This window comes from Sturnus vulgaris, chromosome 1 (genome assembly GCF_052056855.1).
Source record: "Sturnus vulgaris isolate bStuVul1 chromosome 1, bStuVul1.hap1, whole genome shotgun sequence".
In the NCBI taxonomy this organism is placed as follows: domain Eukaryota; kingdom Metazoa; phylum Chordata; class Aves; order Passeriformes; family Sturnidae; genus Sturnus; species Sturnus vulgaris.
The window spans coordinates 135,612,328-135,633,967 of record NC_142243.1 but is presented as its reverse complement, the minus strand read 5'-3'; the positions used below and the strand labels follow the sequence as shown (position 1 = coordinate 135,633,967).

The 21,640-nt window shown below is 37.1% G+C and overlaps 1 protein-coding gene across 5 annotated transcripts in view; it reads right to left on the bottom strand.

Moving 5' to 3' along the window:
* Window positions 1–510: 510 nt before the first annotated feature.
* SPAG1 (sperm associated antigen 1) overlaps window positions 511–21,640 on the bottom strand; it is a 37,285-nt gene continuing 16,155 nt past the window's right edge. For 3 of the 5 annotated variants that reach the window (XM_014879824.2, XM_088155031.1, XM_088155042.1), the window contains 9 exons: window positions 18,208–18,627; window positions 17,761–17,860; window positions 15,406–15,558; window positions 11,080–11,252; window positions 8,436–8,577; window positions 7,397–7,523; window positions 4,099–4,263; window positions 1,863–2,231; window positions 511–1,697 (listed from right to left, as the gene is read on the bottom strand). In XM_014879824.2, the coding sequence (XP_014735310.2) occupies window positions 1,566–1,697; window positions 1,863–2,231; window positions 4,099–4,263; window positions 7,397–7,523; window positions 8,436–8,577; window positions 11,080–11,252; window positions 15,406–15,558; window positions 17,761–17,860; window positions 18,208–18,627 (1,781 nt within the window). In that variant the 3' untranslated portion in view covers window positions 511–1,565. Of the gene's footprint in view, window positions 1,698–1,862; window positions 2,232–4,098; window positions 4,264–5,141; window positions 5,276–6,974; window positions 7,090–7,396; window positions 7,524–8,435; window positions 8,578–11,079; window positions 11,253–15,405; window positions 15,559–17,760; window positions 17,861–18,207; window positions 18,628–21,640 lie in introns of those variants that run through there. The other 2 variants (XR_015798712.1, XM_088155055.1) reach the window with 2 other exon arrangements.

The following is a 21,640-nucleotide window of genomic DNA, read 5'->3' as shown; positions in this document are numbered from 1 at the left end:
GCGAAATCCACACCCAAAGATACTTCATTCTGCACCCCCTGCCCCCAAAATGCCTTCCAGTGGTCTAACTCTGCCCCTTCAGTTTTGAAGACTGGTGCCCTTGGCTGAAGTGGTTCTGGCCAAATCAGCAGTACAGTCCCAAACGTGTTTGATTCAGTTTTTTTACAAGGTCTGTGTCTTTAGAAATTGTTCTGCCTGTCAGGCCCTCCCACATGCTGGCTAAAAAAGCAGCCAATCTCACTGAAACCTGAATGAGGCAGTACCATCACCAAAATGACTGCAGGCAATGCAGGTGTTTTACATCCTCAACCAGCCAAAGTTTAGGGTCTGCCTTAATCTGAGGAGGTCACAAGCACACAAAGTGAAAACCCATTAATTGCTAAATATCATCAGTTGTATTGATGATGCCTTAGGAAGTAAAACCCTCATTCTTGGCACTCCAAGCTGGAACTAATAATACACCTCAGAATTATAAGCCTAAAGTGTACTACTGAAAAGAAGCCAGAATTATACTTTTCAAGAAAAAAATCTTTATTAGTTTATATATACCTGAGAAAAATTTTCATTAGGACAACATTCTTAATGATATTTCTGCAGTGCTAAGAGAGTCTGATATACATTCATATCACCTGTGCAAAGAAGGCATCAGGGTATCTGAAAAATTTAAAAGCTTCACCTTTGAAGGAACTTTGTCAGAATCAAATATAAAACATAAGTAATGTCTAAAATTAAAAATAAATTCATACTGGTCCAAAAAATTGTTTTTAGTTTTATAAATATATCTGTAAACAGAAATAGCTGGTAGTTTAAACAACCTGAATACAAAACTCAGAGTTAAATATTTCTACTGCAAAGTGCAGCCACTTTGTCTTGTCACTGCCCAAAAAAAGTCAGAACACCAGCCATCCTCCTGCACACACAGGAAAAAAGTTCTCTGTGCACTAAAAATTACTCACTTGTTAAAAACATACCTATCCATTTAGTAATTGTTTCCATGACAAGCTAATATGTAATTCAGTCACCTTTTTTGTTAAGATGTATTGAGCCAAAATACTGAAATCTGTTTTGTACAGACCAGGAATAGTGAACAAACAGATGGCCCACAGGAGTTTTCTGAAAAAATGTTAATACCTTTTGTAAACTCATTTTAGCAAAGTTACTGCTAACAGACCCATTTGTCTTGAAGATGGTTCTTTATCACCTGAACACAGAACTCACAAAATGATGTTAACAAGTGATGACTAAGAGTGTATTTACCTATTGTACTATCGAGATATTTCACATTGCATATATAACATAAAATATATTTTTCTGAGTCTAAATAAAATCAGTATGCCAAATGAAATGAACTCTGTTACTGAACACAGACAGGCATTAAATTCTAGAGATGTATACAACTACAAGAAGAAAAGAGCAGCAAATTTTAAATGTGCATATGCTGTCAAAACAAAATAGAAGTCCAGCAGTCCAGGTAAAGACCCACTTGAATCCAGGCAAGTCTGCAGAGTTCATTCATTCAGCTTCTAACACGAACTGTATGCATGCAGCCAATGAACTTCAACTTCCTAAAGTTCATAAACCTTTTTAAGGCTCTCAAGATCTTCCAATGAGTACTGATCACTCTGGCTTTCTGAAAGTAAATCAAACAGTTGCTGTACCTCTTCTTTTTCATTTTTGCTAAGAAGGGCCACCACCACCTGAAAAAGGAAAAAAAACCAACAAATTTTATAAACAGCACAGGTTGCTGAAAATCGTAATATCTGACAGACATACAAAAGTGTGGTTTTTACTTTTAATATATGAAAATTTTCTTTAGATTTCTGTGGAATTTAAGTTCACATTCAATCAGTCTAGGTTCTTACCTTAAATCTTTCTGCTTTGCTTAAGTAGAAAAGGTGCTGATATACAAGGCCAGGGTCTTTTCCAGCTACATAATGTTCCAATGACTGGACAAAAATCAGAAGGATTTCTCCTTCAAGTTTGTTACTTAGCAGCACTGGCAATATTTTTGGATCAGTAATTGTTAAAAGATCTGCACAAGCAGCTTTATCCTTAGTGGCATTCACTGCATTTACGATCTGACCGAAGTCATAAGCGTTGGATGGTGCAGAAACACGGAGCTGCTCAGGGGCCCTCCGTGGCACTGGCTTTGGAACAGCGTCCTCAGCAGCAACGTGGTGAGTCCCAGCGTCTTCTGATGTCCTCTCTTCCTGTCCTTCAGGCTCAGTCACCTTCACAAACAAAGTGGCAACAGATCACTTAACCTGGACACAGAGATAACCTGAAGCTTCATAAACTGCATTTATCCATCCTATCACTGGGTTGAAGCTGGCAGTCTGCTAAAGAAAGGCACCCATGTTCTTACATGTCCTACTGCCCCCAGAACAGGAGCTCTCTAATTCCTCTTTAAAGGCTCACAGTCAAAAGTGTGTTTTTTACACCTTCTTTTCACTGCTTGGCACTGCACTGTGGAATCACCCCTGGAGAGCACCAGGAAAAAGGAGGACTCTACACATGTATTAAATGTGAGGTTCCAGAAGACAGGGACAACTGGAGTCAAGGCAGCAGGCACTCGTGTTTCGTTTCTCTGCTGTGCCTCCAGGGCAGTACAGGCACATGGCAGCTGGATCAGAGTGTTGTTTGGAGTCTTGCTTTGGAAAGAGAAAGCTCAGCATGGATAAACTGCCTCACTATCCACTTAAGTTCTCCTGAGACTGCAGCCTCTAACAAGTTTCATGAATCAGTCACTAAAAATTAACTATGGAACTATGGGGACAACTGAATTTGCTAAAATATCGTTCAAGCCATCAAGAGTTGTGAAATCAGTATAACCTGAAACTTACTGAACAGGGTCTCTCAATGCCAAGTATTTTGTAAAGTGTGAAGACACTGTATTGCATAGAATAGTGGATTAGTAATTTTTGGAAAATACTGCATTTGGTTTAGAAACATTTTGTTCTATTTTTCAACAATCCTTACAATCAAGGGAGAAACCTTGACTGTCTTTTATAAAATTAGAGCTTGATTAGCATGGAATAATTACGATAAATTTTTAAAAGATTTATTTTTCTTTGCAGTCTGTTTTCATGGAACTACCTTGTACTACAGCAGGTAAAAGAGTGGAACCTCTCCACAGGGGCAGTTGTAATTATGACAGCAAACATAAATGCTTCCTGCATCACCCCTAGAAAAATTACCAGTGCCAGCACCATAGTTAGCAATGTGGTCACTTCCCAAACCTCCTCTAAACACTTTCCAGGTCCCTTTGTTTGTCACAACTCAGAGCTTAACTAACACTATACCAGCTTATGCCGGTTACATAAAATCCCATGAGCTCGTGACTACCTGAAGTACTTCAAGAATGTATTTTTTTCCTATATATTAATAACTGCAGCTTCCATTATACCACATTCTGAAATTACATTATCAAATTACAGCATCCCTATACAGACTGGCAACATGAAAAGGGGAAAAAGAATTCTTAAACGACCAGCAAAGCTACAATCCAAAAATATCAATGACTGAGAAAATCCTTTCATCACCTAATTTCTCCCAGAACTGTGCAAAGCTAACGTTTTGATCCTGCACATAACACTGCATCCTGTGTTTCTTTTGTAGGATCCTACAGATGTTTTATTCTTGCTATTTAGGGTAGGATTTAACTTTTCAGACTTGTAATTTTACGACCAGCACAGGAGCAGCCAGCACATCTGCTGACCACAGACCTCTGCCAGCACAGCCCCAGAGGCTGCCCAAGGAGCACACACTTCAAAAACAAAACTGCTATTTCCAGCTGCACTCTGTAAAACATGTATTTCAAAGTTTAGGCAGCTTTTGTTTCCAAGGAGCATATCCTCAAGTTTAGTGCCATCTAAATGGACTATTTCCCTTCCTGCTGAAGTTCTGAATATGCTTGTTAGCAGTCCAAGCTTTATTGTATGTAAAAATCCTCCAATATGCCCTCAACATGATGTGAAAAATGCAACACCATCCCCTCAACGATACAGATTCAAGATAGGCAAACAAAGCTTTAGTATTATGTCTTCGTATGTGTGGCTTCTGTTATGTTTGCTTTTAAAAAATGAACAGGCATACTACCTCTTGTATGGTTATCTTCTTCCCCTGTGTTTGCTGACTGCCAGCTCCAGCACTGCTGTCAAGATGAAGCAGTTGGGTTACCTCCTCTAATTCCTTTTGTGCTTCAAGAATATTTGGATCTATTAGAAGTACCTTGTTGAAATCATCAGCACTGGCTTGATAATTCTGTAGGTAGAAGAAAATATTTTTCTCATAAGCACACCACTAGGAAAATAAATCTGAAGCACCATACTGTCCTTTACAAGTAAGAAAGGTAAAAATCCCAGGATCTGGACACGAAGTAGACAAAAATAATCTAAATACTGATAGTGTGATTTCATTAGAGGGAAAAAAGAAATGAGAATGAGTTAATACTCTGTGACTAAATACTTCCAATTAAATATGTAATATGAAATAATTTATTCTCAGAAACCTATTCCCTGTATAAGAGAGCAAATTACTGAAGTTTGCTGCTTTTAAGTTAATTGTTTACAGGGTAACACTGCTTCACAATTAATATGAGTCCAGCAAGTTTGCATATTTGCTTTGCCAATAAGAGAGTTAAACTGAGCTTTGATTAAAGATGTATCTAATTTTCCTGGGCTTCAATCCTATAGACCATCTCTTACAGTGAAATTTTGCTAATACTTGAGAAGACTGGGATTATGTTATGACCTCTGTGCTAAACAAGATTAGGACAAACACAGTGACAGAGTGACATTACGACACAGTTCCTCAATAATCAGTCTTGTAATTTGTTTAATGCTTTTATTTCACATTTTTTCTGCATAATTACTATTTTTTAGACTAAATTTTCTGGAGAGACAATAGCATCAACTGAGGAAGACTGGAATTATATAGAAAAATCGAGACATCTCAAGGCCTGGAGTATCAAAAATAAAGATGAAATGCAGCAGTAAACAGTAAAAGATCATGCAGACAGTAAAAGACCAACGTAATTTATTGTGTGAGTGATCTAGTATTTCTTCTGTTCTCAAGCAACTTCCTAAGGTTACTATTAAATCACTTGTATTATCATGGAAAAAAAAATCCTCGTGTACTACCTGAGGTACTTCCTCAGCACCTCAACCATAACAGAGGAGCCAGTGTCCAAGTCACTCCAACTCTTTCCCACATTTGCTCCATACTGGTGGCCGGTATTCACGGCTGCAGGATATCAGTAATGAACTGAAGCCAGCTAGGCCATAAAGGAAGAGTGAGAGAATGAGAATTATGTTCCCCAACAAAGGAATGCACAAAGGGGCCAAGTTGCTTTCATCAGAAATCCACTACAAATTAAGCTAAGTCATTTGAATTACAGATGTGAGGAATCACAACTGTATCTGGAACAGACTTCTGGAAACAGTAACAAGGGTCAGCAACCAACTCTACTGAATTTAAAACTGCAGCCTGCCTGACTGCCCAACAAAAATCAGACAAGATGACTACTCAAAGCAAGGGAGTGGACTACCAGCTGCAGGAGATGCTGTTTGGGGTCTGTGTCCTGTGCCACAGGCCTAATGCATTGCACTAATATTTTTTCCTGATCGTCCCTTAACTACATCCTGGTAAATCTGTAAAAAACCCCCCTCATTTACAACATTAAATTCCACTGCAGCTTTTGTAGTTAGATGTGTGTCTAATTACATACAAATAACACTTCCCACCTTAGCTAGGTCTTCACCAAACTGCATGCCTTTAGCTCATACAATTCTTTGTTACAGTCATTTGTCAACTTCAAATTTTGTCATTTTCTCTGATTTTACCCATCACTTTCATCCCTGAAATTATCAATAATGAAGGCATTAAATCCAACCACAACAAAGCATTTTGGGAGTCCCCAGCTGAGACTGTTCTGAAGGAGTTCACCAACACTATGTTTCAGGTTGTCTTCAGTAATACAAATTTTTTTTTTTTAGGATAGGCAAAAAAGCAGAAGTTATATCACCAATTCTTGACCTTCTTCACGGGTGTGTAATACCCTTTTTTTCTGTCTGGTAGAATCACCATGTAACTCATATTTATACGGACGTTTTATCACATTTAACGACATAAGGTTAGAGATGATTGCTACCAGGTAGCTTAGCACAGTTACAGAAAAAACACTACACAAAATTAGGACTTTTCACACTTTTAAAATTTCATAGCTACTGCAACAGAGGAACAAATGTATCACGTTCCTAGGACTTGCATTTGGAATTATAACATGGGATGAGCATAGGCTGGTATGCTGTTTAAGCACAAACAGGTTCACAGGTGATTTGTAAGCTGAGACACCATTCAGTATTTTTTTTTAAGGCATCAAACATAATGATGGTCTGCCTAACTGTCCTTCATTTGAAGGACAATGATGAAACCTGGTGGACCTCCAGTCCATTCCCGCAACAGGGCAGACAGCACTTCAGATGCTTGTTTAAAGACACTGGTAAATTGAATACAAAGCAGGTGAGGAGAGCTGCCATCACAAGCCTACAAAATCAAGAAGCTGATAATTCAGTATCAAGTAAGAGCTGATGGCTAGAGCAAGGATTGCTGTGGGAGAATTATGGAGTGTAAAGGCTAATTCAACATCACTGAAGATGGGGAACCACCAGAGGGATAGACAAACAGAACGACATGGCTTAAGTGATGGAACACGAGATTTGGAGTCCCATTCAGGATGGATGTGAACAATGTGTCTGCGTTTATGATGATCAGGTAAAAGGATACTCTAAAAACTGTACGTAAGATGAACACTACAGAGACACCAGCACCATGCAGATGGAAAGCAAAAGGCTGAGTACTGACACTGCTGCAGAGTGACAAAGTACAGTACTGACAAAGAGTTGTATTGCATTTGGGGAAGAAAGAGAGAGAAAACAACGATAATTAAAATCCTGGTTTAATAGGACACTTACATGAGCAGATGCCAAGACAGCTTGAGATTTTAGTTTGGACAGATGAAGAGAGACTTGGAGAGAATCCATTTGTCATCAGCAAAGTTATAGTAAATTCCTTGACAGATAAAACAGACTGGGATACCCAGAAGGAGAATACTAGAACATTAGAACAGATTTGAAATTTGTTTAACCAATCCCTAGTCAAACCTTACTTATTGCAATATTCTTGTATTTTCTCAAATTATTACATCAACATGCAGGTTTTTATGTAGCAAAAATATTTATAAAATATTTTATGTACATGCCTAATGGTCTACAAACTAATAAATCATCACACGGAGCTTGTATTCACCCATTGACAGCAACTACCTCATTGCCTTTGAAGAGGATAAGCAAGTTTAGATGTGCTTAAGAATACCTGCCATGTTCCTTTTCCTCACCTGTAATCCTTTGTACGCTAGTGCTCTTCTATAAAAAGCTTTAATATTAGAATCTTCTATCTGAAGAACATGATCACAATCCCGCTTAGCCTCTTCATATTTATACAGTTTCAAGTAACAGAGAGCTCTGACACAGAAAAACAGAATATACTGCAATATAAGTAAATTCTGCTGTGCTGTAGTGCCAAGATCTTTTGACTCACAAATGTTAATTACAATACTTCAAACGATTCAGTCTCAATGTGATATTTTTAAAAGTACATAAAACCATTAAATACCAAGAACATCACTGGATGGATTTAGAGAAGGCAATTCTTGCAATAAAAGTCAAAATTCAACTGTGACTAATGCATACTTGCTCAACTTCAAGCAAGTATTTTAAAAGCAGAGCCTATGTTAGTACAATATGATAGTATAGTGGTTAATGTAATACAGATTTTATGCAACCATTCAGGGTAAAAAAGTGCTCTGTACTAAATAAACAACACTGCTCTCTGTACCTAATTATTACTTGGAACTCTCCTACTCAAGTACTGGTCTAATCAAATCCTTCTTAGTTTGTAGAAGCTGATAAGATTACAGCATAAAGAATTATACTGCTGAATTAGGTCAGCCTTTAAAATAATGCTGATGTATGACTGTGTTCTTACTTTTATTTTCTCAGAATGTACATTTTCTCTGAATTATTAGTCCTCATATCTGAGATATTGTTACTGCATGTTAAGTTTGTAATTCAATTCATACCAGTATTCTCAAAAAACATTTCAAAATGTTGGAAAATGCTATGCTAATTATAACTTCTACTATTGCTTATTCTATTTATATAGAATATTTTAAGACATATATCAGTGACATTAATACTTGTTCCCCTTAAAAATGTTTTTACAAGAAATCCATTTTGTTCTTAAAAACATTCACCGAGTAGGAAAAAAAATTCCCCTTTTCACAACAATGAGTGAAGGGATGCAGAATCTTTATTTAAATGAGAAAATATAACTACTGTTATTCCCCAAAGCAGCATTAGCTCTTGGATCTTTACCTGTTAGTGTAGACAGTACATTCCTCAGTATTTAACTTCATGCACTCACTGTATTTATTTGCAGCTTCTTCATAGTCCCCAGCTTTTACAAAATCATTCCCTTCATTTTTCAACCTCTTGAACTTCTCCATAGCTTCCTCACCTACAGCACGAAAGGATCACAGTGGCACATAAGGTCAGTTCATTAAGGGTGGCTGAATGATCTGTGCAGACTAAGGATTAACGCCTGGCAGGGGAGTCACCCTGTCACCCTGCACTCGGCCACTCCTGTCCCCAGCCTCCTCTGCTGCTCCAAAGGCATGACCAGACCTACACTGGCTCAACAAATACTTCTCCATCCACTTGCTCTGCTGAAAATAACGGGAAAGCAATAGACAGCTCTAAGCTTTCCCAGTTTCTGTATGGTAGAGAGGGCTTACCTGTGTCCACTGAGACCCTGCTTTTACTTACAATGGTGGAGATTTAATCAGCAGGATTAAAAGCCTTCCAGATCTGCACCATCACACCAAGGTGGCCATCGTTTGATCTAATATTCTCTTTGCAATCAACTACCACAATTACTATGCTAAACTGACAATGACAAACAAATCATCGTATCAGCTGGAGTTAGGGATACATCAGTAATATTCTGTTAAGAACTACTTCTAGAAGATGCAGTGAGGAACCTGGAAACACCTAACTACACTTTTTTTTAAAATTAATACTGTATTATTCCATAATTGCCTTTCCTTCTTAATTCCATATCATTTGCTGCAGATGCTTTTGGGTTAGGCTACAGTTTTAGCTGTGTTTGTAATGAAAAACTGATTCCAACTGCAGCTTCATTGACTCTGTTGTGAGCAAACAGTAATCAGCAACATAATTCTAAATAATTCACTGTGAAATAATCTACTTTTTGCGCTGTGCTAAAGACTATGAGCCCTCTGCCAAGCTTCAGATTTTCTACACTGTATATAACCAATAATTTTAACCAATAATTGAACTCATTGAGTTATGCTATAAAAACATGGCAGTTTCCTATGCCAGAAAACTACATGTGGACTTGGGGAAAAATAAGCTACATGAAATACACAACTAAATTATAACTCAAGTTGTAAGACACAAAGAAAAACATACAATTTTTGCAAAAAAGTGTCAGCCAACAGTAAGTTTTAACTACTGACTGAACATTATTGCTGGCAGCCTTTCAGTACCACCTATCACTGTCAGGTCTCACTGATGCAGCAGAGGCCTGAGAAGGCAACCAGAGCATTAACAGTCAGCCTTCAGTGAAGAAAACAGTTACACAATCATTGTTTAATATTTCTAAAAACAAAGCTTAATCAAAGCCTGATCTATTTGAAATAGACTGAGACATGTTTTCTATCACAATGCTGCCAAGCACTTGGAGGACACTCAGTATTGCAGTAATGCATTACAGACATATGTACCAGTGGTAGGGGTCATCTTCGGTCAACAGCCCAGTTACAAATTGCAGTCACCCTTGCTGTTAATCGAGAGATTATCTTCAATACTACTTTATATTGAAATAAACTCAAAGGGAAACCAATTAATACTCGAATATGGAAACATAAGGTTTTAACCCTATGCAAAAGGAGTGTTTAATGTCAGTAATGACTGAATCAGAGAGCTTCCTTCATCTTATTTACTGAAGGAGAAAAATGGAACCTGCAATGAAGGAAAAAAAAAAAAAATCAGGAAGGAAGTTAATTTCCTAGAGTTCAGCACCCAGTGATTATGTATGGATAAGTCCAGAACATCTTTGAAAGATGTCTCCTGAATGTCTTCTGCCAAAGTTGGGTATTTGTTTGAGTGGTGGTTTTTCTGGGGGAAAACTCTGTTATAACTGTATTAGAGATGTCAGGGAAACCACTGATGCTCGTGTCCTGGGGGACATCAGGCACAGCATTGCTAGCCAGGCAAGGGAAGGGATTGTCCTGCTCTGCTCTGCACTGGGGTGAGCTCACAGCGAGTGCTGGGGGCAGTTTTGGGCACCACAATGTAAGAAAGCCACTAAAATATCAGACAGCATCCAAAGGAGGGCCAGGAGCATGGTGAAGGGTCTGGAGGGGAAGCAGTATGAGGAGTGGCTGAGGTCACTTGGTCTGTTCAGCCTGGAGGAAACTGAAAGGAGACCTCACTGAGGTCTTCAACATCCCCACAAGGGAAAGCAGAGGGGCAGGCACTGATCTCTTCACTCTCGTGACCAGTGACAGGACTCAAGGAAGCACAGCTAGGGGAGGTACAGGTTGGATATCAGGTTTTTCATGCAGAGGGTGGTTGGGCACTGGAACAGCTCCCCAGTGAAGTGGGCACTGCACCAAGGCTGACAGAGCTCAGGAAGGGCTTGCCCAGCTCAGGCACATGGTGCGACTTTTGGGGTGTCCTGGGTAGGGCCAGCAGTTAGGCTTTGGTGATCCTGATATTGTGCTGATGAGTATTTCTGCTGATTTTATGTAACTTCAGAAATTACATGCTGCAAACTACATCACTTGATTTAAAAAAATTACCGTAACTGCTCCACAAAGCACATTAAACTTCATCAGTAATTTTACTTTGGCTTTTCACAAAGGTCTCTTAAAATGTATTCCATTTTCTAATTAAGTTTATTTTCTGAATGTGTATTTGCATTAGCTATACATACGATTCATCTGCAGTTGCTCTTCTGTGCTGATGTCTGTAGTACTTGGAATATTCTCTGAAGTGACGGCTCCTCCATCCCACCTGTGCAGCTGAGCAGCAACTGGAACAACTGGAATTGGTGGCAGCTTCTCCCTCCAACTGGGACCATCCTGATCTATTAAAGTCTTTGTTATTCTGAAAAAGAACAGCCCCACCAACATGACTTTTCATATATTTAACTCACATTTTAATAACTTAAAATCAGTTCAATACTGCAATGTTCAAATTTAAAAAGAAAACCTGAACAATTATCGTTAAGGCTAATTTGAAAATATCATCACAGCAGTCAACAGTATCACATTCATTCAAGATTTAGACTTTTTCCACTTTAGAGTATTATGCTGGCATTTAGAAGACAAGTTGACTTCAGCATGACCTGTAAATATTTAAACCAATGACTGATTCTGCAACTAAGCTCTAAATGCTGCCTACCACATCCAGTAAAGAAATATGAAAAAAAAAAAAATCCATGTATTTATTTTGGTTACTTTTCTCAGCTCTTCATAGGTATTATTTGTGGTAAGTCTAGACTACAATATTCTCAGGCAAAATGTGATACTTAAATTTGTAACTGTCAAGTGAAACCTTTTCCACAACAACTGTCTGAAAAAGGCAATGCAGGTCACAAATTAGTCTGAATTAAGTTGCATTTTATAGTTATATAGTCAGAAAAGTATTAATCAATCCCCATTTAAATGCATTTAATTGCATATAAAAACTGTTTAGTCTTTCTTAAACCAACACATGTCTGTATGTCAACTATTTCCACATATGTGCAGTTCAATCCAAAAACTATTTAACTGGGATTTTCCCATTGCCCTTTTCTCTTTTGGAGAAAAAGTAAGTGAAGCCATTTAAGATTTCACGGTTCCATTAGAAATTTTGTAGTGTTATTAAAAAAAAGCCAATTATGAGAGTAACAGTGTGATAAACATCTCCTAATCTCTAAAATGGGCTTAAGAATCAAGTTCAACTGATAAAAAGTCTAATTTGTAATTTAACACAGGAAAATTCTGAATTGAGTAGCAAAGCAAGTCACATGGATACTATAGGAAATAAAACAAAAATTTTTGTATTAGGTGCATCTCCAACTAACACAGGTGTGAAAAACATACTACATGAACATACATCCAAAAAAATATTAAGAACCTTGAAAGTGACATGAAGAACACCATAGAGTGAACATAAATTACCCAATGGAGTTTTCTTATTTACTTTTGTTCTTTTAAAGTATTTGAATAACAGCTATTAAAAAAGAAGTGTCAGTGTAATATTCTGGCAATAGAATCAGAGCACTCAAGACCATATTCTTTTCCATTGTGGTCTGACAAAAAAAAATAATACAAGAAGCAGCACCAGTTCTAATCTCCTTCGTGTAAAACAGAAATTACCAAAATATTTTAAAGAATTATAGAGACTAAAGTCTGTTTGTAGAGCTACATAATGAGCGAGTTTATGTCTTACACTATGCTGCATAAAAATCATGTGGTTTTGACTTGAAAGCAAATGTCTTCATTCACATAATATCATATTCCATAGTATAATGTAGTTGCTTTATTTGTTTTCTAAGTGATCAAAAAGACTATTTTAATGTGTGTTAACTGCACATGCCCTTGCAGGGGCCTATACCATTCCTAAGTATCTCAGAGGACATACCAATAATGTGGCCTGTCCAAGTACTGCTTTGCTCTAATTTTACTAAAACTTCTGGATTTTAATCATAGCCTGAACTCAATTGCTAAGAAAAAAAATGTGGCACACCATCATAAATTGAACAACCCCAAGATTTACTCAGGTTGGGTTTTTTAGGCAACAAAACAGTACACTTCATATTAACACGTCAATTAATTTAGATATTTCCCACTAAAAGTAATAGAGTAATTCTACAGGAAATCGGAGTCATATTAACTTACTATTTAATTTGTTTTTTCATTTATCATAATGGGCTTTAAAAGTTGGAGAAAAAAATCTCTAATTCATCAAAATCCACAGGAAGAATCCTGCACTATCTGATGATCAACTGATTTCTTGTAATATCATAATGAAAGCAGAATCTTTTGCAAAAATGCACACCTGTGTGCCATGCTTAGTTTAAAAAGCACAGGTGTCTCAGGAAAAAGCTGGGACAAATACACTCATTCCCCACCACAAAAACCCTAACTTGACCCAACAATCCTGCAGTTCTGGAGCTGATCACAAATTTCTTTCTGCAGTACAGTACTCATATGGGACTTTGTAAAACAGCTTCCAAGCTATTTTAGCTGATACTAAAGGAATTGGGACAACTGGAATGAAACGTCAATTCAGTAGGAGGAAATGCAAAAATATATTCCCACATATTAGAGCTTCTGTATTTCTAACAGAGAAGAGCAAATAAACACTTGAGAGGAAATTAAAATACACAAAGTAGGAAATCCACTGATGTTTACAAAGCTAGGAAGATGCCACTAATCAAAAGCCTGCTTGAAATGCAATTTCCAGTTATTTGGCACACACCATTACAAGACCTAGTCCTTCCAGTTTACCTAAAAAAAAAAAAAAAAAAATCACCTCAGGAGCCAATAAAAGACACAATTTAACATCATCTAATCAACATAATAAACAGTCAAATAATTGTTTATACTTGTCTCCATTATGAATATAACTCTTAAATATTTCCTTTTGATTGCGAAATGATCAGGTAAAGGCTTGATATTAAAAATTCTTGTCTTTTATATGAGTATTAAAAATATGCAATTGATTCTAAGGTTTTTGGAAAGTCTGCTTAGCTATGTAAGCACAGAGGGTCAAGTTTCAATGTGGTTTATCAAACCCACCCTCACACACAAGTACGATGATGAATTTTTCCTGTCAGCATCCTACAGAATCACTTCCAATTTCCCACAGAAAACTAAAAAACAAGAAATTCTCCAATAAAAGGTTATTGAGATCTGATCTTCCTAATATAAGAAAAAAAACCAAAAAATATTACATTTGAGGTAGTGTCTTTAAGTTAAAAGGCAGTAGAGTAATGTTTTGCTAAAATTCGTTTTTAGAAAGGTCTCTTACTTTGGAAATGAAAACGAAAGCTTTAGTATAGTTTCAGTTGAAGTTTCAAATGATAAAACATTTTTTAAAAAATATAGTTAAAGTTCAGTAACGCAGGAGGTCTGTGGTTTAGAAATTAATAATTCGCAAGCAAAAATGAATTACCAGCAGAAGAGAAGAAGGAAGAAGCAGCTGAAATAAGGTGATGGGTTGCCAGGGAGGAAAAGAGTAATGAGCAGTGAAGCTAAAAACATAAGGAAGGCCTAGAGAGGAGAAAAGGAAGAGTGTTAAGGGGAAAAGGGAAATAAGCTTGCTACTAAGCAAGTTCCAAGTCAAGGAGAAATAGGAAAAGATCATCTGCAGATAAAATAAGGCAACAAGGTTTTTAAAAAGTGTAATAATTACATAAGTACCAGGATAAACAGTTATTCCACCAGTCCAAGTACTCTATTATTCCCCAGAGAAGATCACTAACAATTTTTGTGTTAAAAAAAATAGGACTTCTAAGAGATTATAAAGTGTCACAATTTCCTCTGGTTAAATAAACAGAATTTAAAGAAAGATATTATGTACTTTTTAATGAGTGCAAGTGCTTATGACCTTGCCTCAGGAAGGATAAAAATGATACTAGATTCCATTGTAAAAGTCACATGCATGTGGGCTCCTGCTCAGTGATTAATGGCTCCTCTGTTTTCAACTTTATAGTATTGAAGCGTCATTAGAGAAATTCAGACCTCTCTCTTAGCAACAAGAATTAAGGTTGAAAGTATTAATACTTGAAAATAATATTCAATTATATCTTTTACACCTCTAAGCTTTGTAGCCAACCACTCTATCAAGCTACTTCAGTACTTTCACAACTGCAGCATATAGGATTCACATTTAACATAAATCTCCAACTGCCACAGAAGGACTGTTAATATGCAAAGGAAACAGGATGTCAGAGAAATGGCATGGACCTTAAGTATTACTTTATATAGTATAAAATAGAAGTTAGGAAAGAGAACAAGTGGAAGCACTATTAAAAACAAACAATCTTAAAATATTTAAAATATTACATTTTTGAAAAACAGGAAAGGGACCTACTGCTAGGAGAGGAAAACTGGAATCATGGGAAAACAACTAAAAGAACTGCCAATCCTCTATAATGAGCTAGTTGTGCAACAACTCTGAGGGTACAGAATAGAGGGAGCATGTAAGACAGATTTGAATTCTATTTGTATAATTGGACTGTTAGCAGAGAATTTCGGTGTGGAGTTACCTGTTAGCACTATCATGTGCTGCCTGGATGGTGCTGTCTATCTGCAGGACTGTTTTATAATCAATGTACGCCTGTCGATAGCGCTCCATCGACTCATTTGCCATTGCTCGCCGTAGAAGAGGCTTAAGGGAAAATGGCTGAAGCTCCAGAGCTCTGGGAAAACAGTAAGAAAAATGCAGGAATGAAAAAGAGTAACTGAAATAAGAATAACAGAACTATTTTATGATACACAACTATATGTAACTCTGTGATTTCAGATGGCACTTAGAGTAATGTAACTAAGGAAAATGGGTCTGAGTGGATCATACCAACACCCTCAATTATACCCAGTTTAGAAATTGTTAGTGCTTTTACTACAGCTTTCTCTACTCAAAGCTCTATCTTTCATCTGGAAAACTGCTCTCATCATATTTCACCAAGATATGATTAATGTAATGGCACCTGCTTAAGAGCAAAGGCTATTTTTTTAAGTCATGTCTAGATCTACAAAAATTTTGTACATATGGTGCTTTTGCTTACATGACTTTCAGCTCTTCTTCTTTAAATGAAATTATGCACTTTAAAAACCCATTGACTAGGACAGGAATATACACTTGTCTTTCTTTGGACTTGAGGTTTTTGCCTATCTTTTGTCTGTTTACATTTGTGATTGTCTGCCTGGTCAACACCAAGCTCAACATTGTGCAATTAGAACTTCTTCCCAATACCATGCACTTTTCCAGCAATATGAAGCAGTCCACAAAGGCTCTATTTCTCAAAGACTACATTATTTTCAATGATTCTTGCTGAAGAGAGATAAACTTTTGAAACAGTGAGTTTAAGATGAGTCTAGACAATTTGATTTCATGAAGTCATAAAGCAATCCAGACTGAGATATCCCAGCTTTCTGCTACAGATACGGTCAGCTCCCAGATCAGACCAGGCTGCTCAGGGCTTGGTACAGCTGGGCCTGAAAACCCTCCAAGGGAATCTCTGCCCAGCATCTCTGGGCAACCTGCTGCAATGCCAAGCACTCTTCACGGGGAGAAGGTTTCTCCTAAAATAACCCTACATAATTTTTTCACTTTGAAATCAAGTAACCTATCTGTAATTCATTCATTGTATTGTGTTGCCTACTGAAGATTTATTTGAAATTGCCTAATTTATATGAGTTTGCAGGTTTGCAGTTCTGCTTCCTAGTCTCTAAATTATTTCTACCTCTGTATTATTTCTACCCCTAAGCATCATGAGTCCTTGTGCATCCAGGAAATATGCATGACATTAAGGACACTATCATTAAGTAGTAAGAAAAAAAGCACCTCTAATTAGTAAGAATACAAAACCTAAAACCTCTGTATGACTGATTCCAGTAGAGGCTTGCATACTTCAAACTTCCTGAATAGAAAAATGTGATGGCTCTTAAATACACCATCTTGGCCAGCTGTCTGTGATCCTCTATCTATATTAACAAAATACTGCTAATGAGGAATTTTTTTCAGAGAACTTACTCTGTCAGGTAGAATATATACTGTAAGTTAAACTACAAAGGTACATGCATATTTTATTTTTAGTTTTGGAAGGCTTTTTCTAACAGTAGAGTTCTGCTGTACAAAAAACTCCACTGATTAATTAATATGATTTCTAATTCTTTTAACATATGTTTTTGCACCTTAAGCCTCAGCATTATAAACTCAATCTATGGAAATATTAAAAAAACCCCAAAACATCAAAAATACAGAAATAATTTAGTGGGACACAGTGTTTGGAAGTTATTGAAGAAGATGTCTGATCTTCTGTAACTCCTGTATCCTTAAAAGCCACAATAAGCAGAAAGGATTTAAGCTCAATTCCTTAACGGCTGTAATTACTGTTTATAACTATGTCAAGTACATATTAAAAAACCCCAAACCCAAACAATAAACCAAGAGAGAACACACACACACCATATATGTGCTCAAAAGCAATTTGCAATACTGTGATAAGCATCTGGCTTAACAACATATAAGTTATTGCATATATGTATATGCATTTACATATATTGCATATATACATATATATACATATATTATATTACATATAAGTTATTGCAGAACTCCACCATAAACCTGCTTTTATATTAAAATTTTAATCCCACTACACATTTCTGTGAACACAGTAAGTTTAAAAACTGCCCTTACACAGTAAGACAGTAAGTTAGAAGTTATTCCTTTCCTAGTTTCCATGTGATTGTTTACATAACAAAGGTATTTGTCATTCAGACAGAGAATCAGACCCTACTGATACTGTTCTGAGTCAAACAGCACTAGCAATATACCAGTTAAAATGTTTAATCATCACCAGGAATGTTGCTGTCCTACATGGGAGGTTTCAATTTACCTGCTACAGTCTTGAATGCAGTCACTGCAGTTCCCTTCTTTGAGGTAACATGCTGCTCTGTTTGAGTACAAGATACTTAATTCGTCTGGACTTTGTTCTCCTACAAGAAATTACAATTAAAATCAAACAGTATTAAAGAATTAAGAATTTGCATACTCTAAGCTGCACTGCAGTGATGCAGTTTGCTGACACCGCAAAACAGTAAAGAGCTTTCTTTTATCATGTTGACTAGAATATGTAAGTATTCAAACATAAATAAATGCCAACAGCACTACCCCACGAAAATTAAAACATTCTTTTACTCATCGTCCTATATTTTCTGTCACGTGAATTACTGTCTACAGAAATGATGTAAGATTTACTGCATGGCAACTCCTGTCAAAAATCCAAGGGCAGGCTAAATTCGCTCACTTGTAGTTCGTCTAAAACATAAGGTATTACACTCACCTAGACCAGTGACATATTCAATTGCTTCCGAGTATTTGAGCACAGCTTCTCCAAACTGTCCACTCTTAAATAACTCGTTTCCTTCACTTTTTAGTTTTGCTGCAGTAGAAGGAAGTGAAGTGGAACTGCCACCACCAGCCGCCTGAGACCCTTCTCTATGCGATTTGGAGATCTCCTCAGCTTCGGAGCTTTCACTCGTTTCATCACTGCGTACATAGCCATTAACTTCGCCTTCATGGTCTGACAAACGCTTTTTTGACTTCTTCTCGGACGCGCCTTTCTTTGATCGGCTCTCAGCGGAGTCTTTCTGTTTGTGCGCATCTCTGTCCCGCGCTTTGCCTTTGCCGTGGGACTTTCTGTGCGCGTTGCCCATCGCGGGCTCCCCGCCCGCCGCCTGCGCTGCCGCTGCCGCGCCGGAGCCTGCAAGGGCGTTAAGGAGCCGGCTTAGAGCCGCGTCATCAGCGCGAACCATCGGCCCGCCGCCACGGGGGAGCCGCGCAGCGACACCGACCACAGCCCGCAGCATCCCAACGCCAGCCGGGCTTATCTGCCTCCGAAACACTGCTCGGCACACACAGAAACTCCCACTTACAAGGAACCTGCAGTGCTATTGAGAAGGGATCAATACGAAGCCTCATTTCCCCTTGCTGGGCACATGGGAACCCCTGTCCTGAGGTGACACAATGGTACAGGACTCACCTTGAAATTAACTTTTTAAATACCGCCTGTTACAACACTGACACTTTGATCTTCCATGACCAAATCAAATGCTTGCATATTAAAATTAGATCACAAGCTATCAAAGCAGTAACGTTATACAAAACTCTCCTCAAATATACCATAGAATAGGCAGGATAAAAGCTTATAAATCTTTCTCAAGAAGATTTAATTTAAACATCTCAAAAACCCTTTCATGCGTGCTTGTGATCATTAAATTTCCACTGATATGTATTATAAATTTATTTAGGAAAAATCATAGAATAAGGGTATTAGATAATAAAACCTCTATCTCCCATATTCAGCTGAATCCCTACCAAATTACCACCACAGTATTCAAAGACAGATTCCTGCAGAGCCTGACTCTCGATACTACTAAGCACAGAACAACTCTGCCTTTTGGTACTATGAAAATGCTATCTTCCCCTTCCCTTAACCTGATGTATTTACCTGTCCAACAGAATTTTTTCACATATTGGAATGATAGTTTCAATTGATTTTAACGAAACATCTGACACTGACTCAATACAGATGAACTCCAGATGATCCAAAAAGAAATAAATACATTTTTTAAACACATGAAATGTTACTGAAATCAAACTGAACAGGCTGGCAAAGCACAAGATTTGTAGAAACAATGGATCCGCTATTTTCTCCTACCTAGCTGAGGTACCTGTATTGAAATACCATGTTTAATTGTGAGTTCATGCTCCACAGTGGAAACAATGATAGGCTAAATCTACCCACACAGACATTTTTGTAAAACTTAAGTTATTTATATTTGAGACATCCACCCACCCATCCAATTGATGGTGCCAAATATACCAAAAGGTTTAAAGTCTATATGCTAGGGAGAATGATGCTAAAAGCTTGCTGGGCAGATGAATGAAGACACCAGTGTATTAACAACTTCCTGAACATACATGCTAAAATACCTTCATTTTATATACACCAAAGCAGAAAAAAATTTAAATGTCACAGATGAACAGGTGATAGGATAAGCTTTTACAAAACACAGCTAAACACTGTCAAAGGCCATCCCAGCTTCTAGAGACAAAGAAAAAGCAAGGCAGGCACATAGTATGTGATGTGCATGTTATTAATGTGAATAATGCATAATTCCTGAATACAGGAGGAAATTTCCTAAAGATGAAGTGCACAGAACCAATCCTGAATTAAACAGGAATCATTTATAGCATTTGGACTCTGGAGTCCCCCTGACAATATGAATGCTGATAGTTACCTTGTTTAGCTGCTAGGTAACACTTATTGGTTAAATATTTCAGGTCTGAGTAAACAGCATGCAAAAAAATGTACAGCTATACTTCTCAAATGTAATTCTCACTGTCTTTTCGTTTCAGTCTTTAAAAACAATGTTCATGTACTGGTCTCTACAGAGAAATGTATTAATGAAAGCAGTATTCTGGGCTAAAAAAAAAATTCCAATACTTCTGAACTTTTCTTAAGAAAAAAAATTCACGATACATTATAAATTCCAAGGAGAATTTGAAGAAAGGTACTGAAAAGTCTAGACAGAATTTTGACCAGCACGACAACAAATACACACTAGAAGGAATTTTGATTTTTATTATTACTAAAATAACAAACTTAAAATGGAAGGACCATCATAAAACTAAAAAAAAAAATCCATTGAATACTTTAACAGGAATTTTTGAAGTTTGGGGAGTGTTTAATATTATATAATACATAGAATATTAGTTAATATTCTAATAGATCAAGTAAATACCACACAGCTCAACAAATTTGTCATAATTAAAAGGGGCTATTTAAAATGTATCAATTTATCTTTAAGCTGTATTTATCACTTGAGGTTATAACTTCTAGAAACATGTCAAAATACCAGATGCTTTGCCAAGCACATACACGGGTTTTAGGTTTTGCAGTGCCTGAAAACTGTTTTTTATAGTCTCTAGGATGCAAGCAATTTTCCATTTCCATTGTACAGAAAAGGCTCTATTTACTTTTGCTTTCAGTTAAACAGAGGATGAAGAGAGACTGCACTCTATTTAGACTGCACTCTATTTAGACTGTTTTGTTCAAAGTTCAGAAATTAACTCTTCAGCCCTCAAGAAAACAAAAAATATTTTGACTTTTTTTCTCAATCTCTAAATTTTAAGTTTAGTGGCAATGCATTAGGCTTATCAACTAGAATGTCAAATAAATGTGACTGCATGACTGGACTACATGGACTACAGGACTGCCTATGATTACAGGACTATTGCTGTAATTATTGCTGTTAGGTTCACAGAACATTTTTATTCATTAACTGAACTGAGTTGGTATTTGTTTCCAGCTGTACAAAAAAAAATACAGAGTAATCTATGAAAATGCTTGCCACTTAAATCTCAGAAATACTCCTGTATATCACAGGAACACATATGCCATTGGCGTCAGTTGACATCTTCCCTATGTTTAAAGGCCTAACCTTTCATCAACAGAATGGAACTCTTCCTATGGAGCTGGAAGGCACATAGTCATCTGAATGCTCACAATAAAAAACAACCCCAAATGAACAGACATTTAAGGTCAGGGACATGATGTGCCCTTTCTTCCAAGGTTTTAGCTCAGGAGATTTGGTAGACACCAAGTGATGTGGAAAAACATACTTTCCCTAATCTTGTGTGCCAATAATACATTATTATATCATACATATACAGTCCAACATTCATGATTAAGCTGCAAAACCCACAGACTG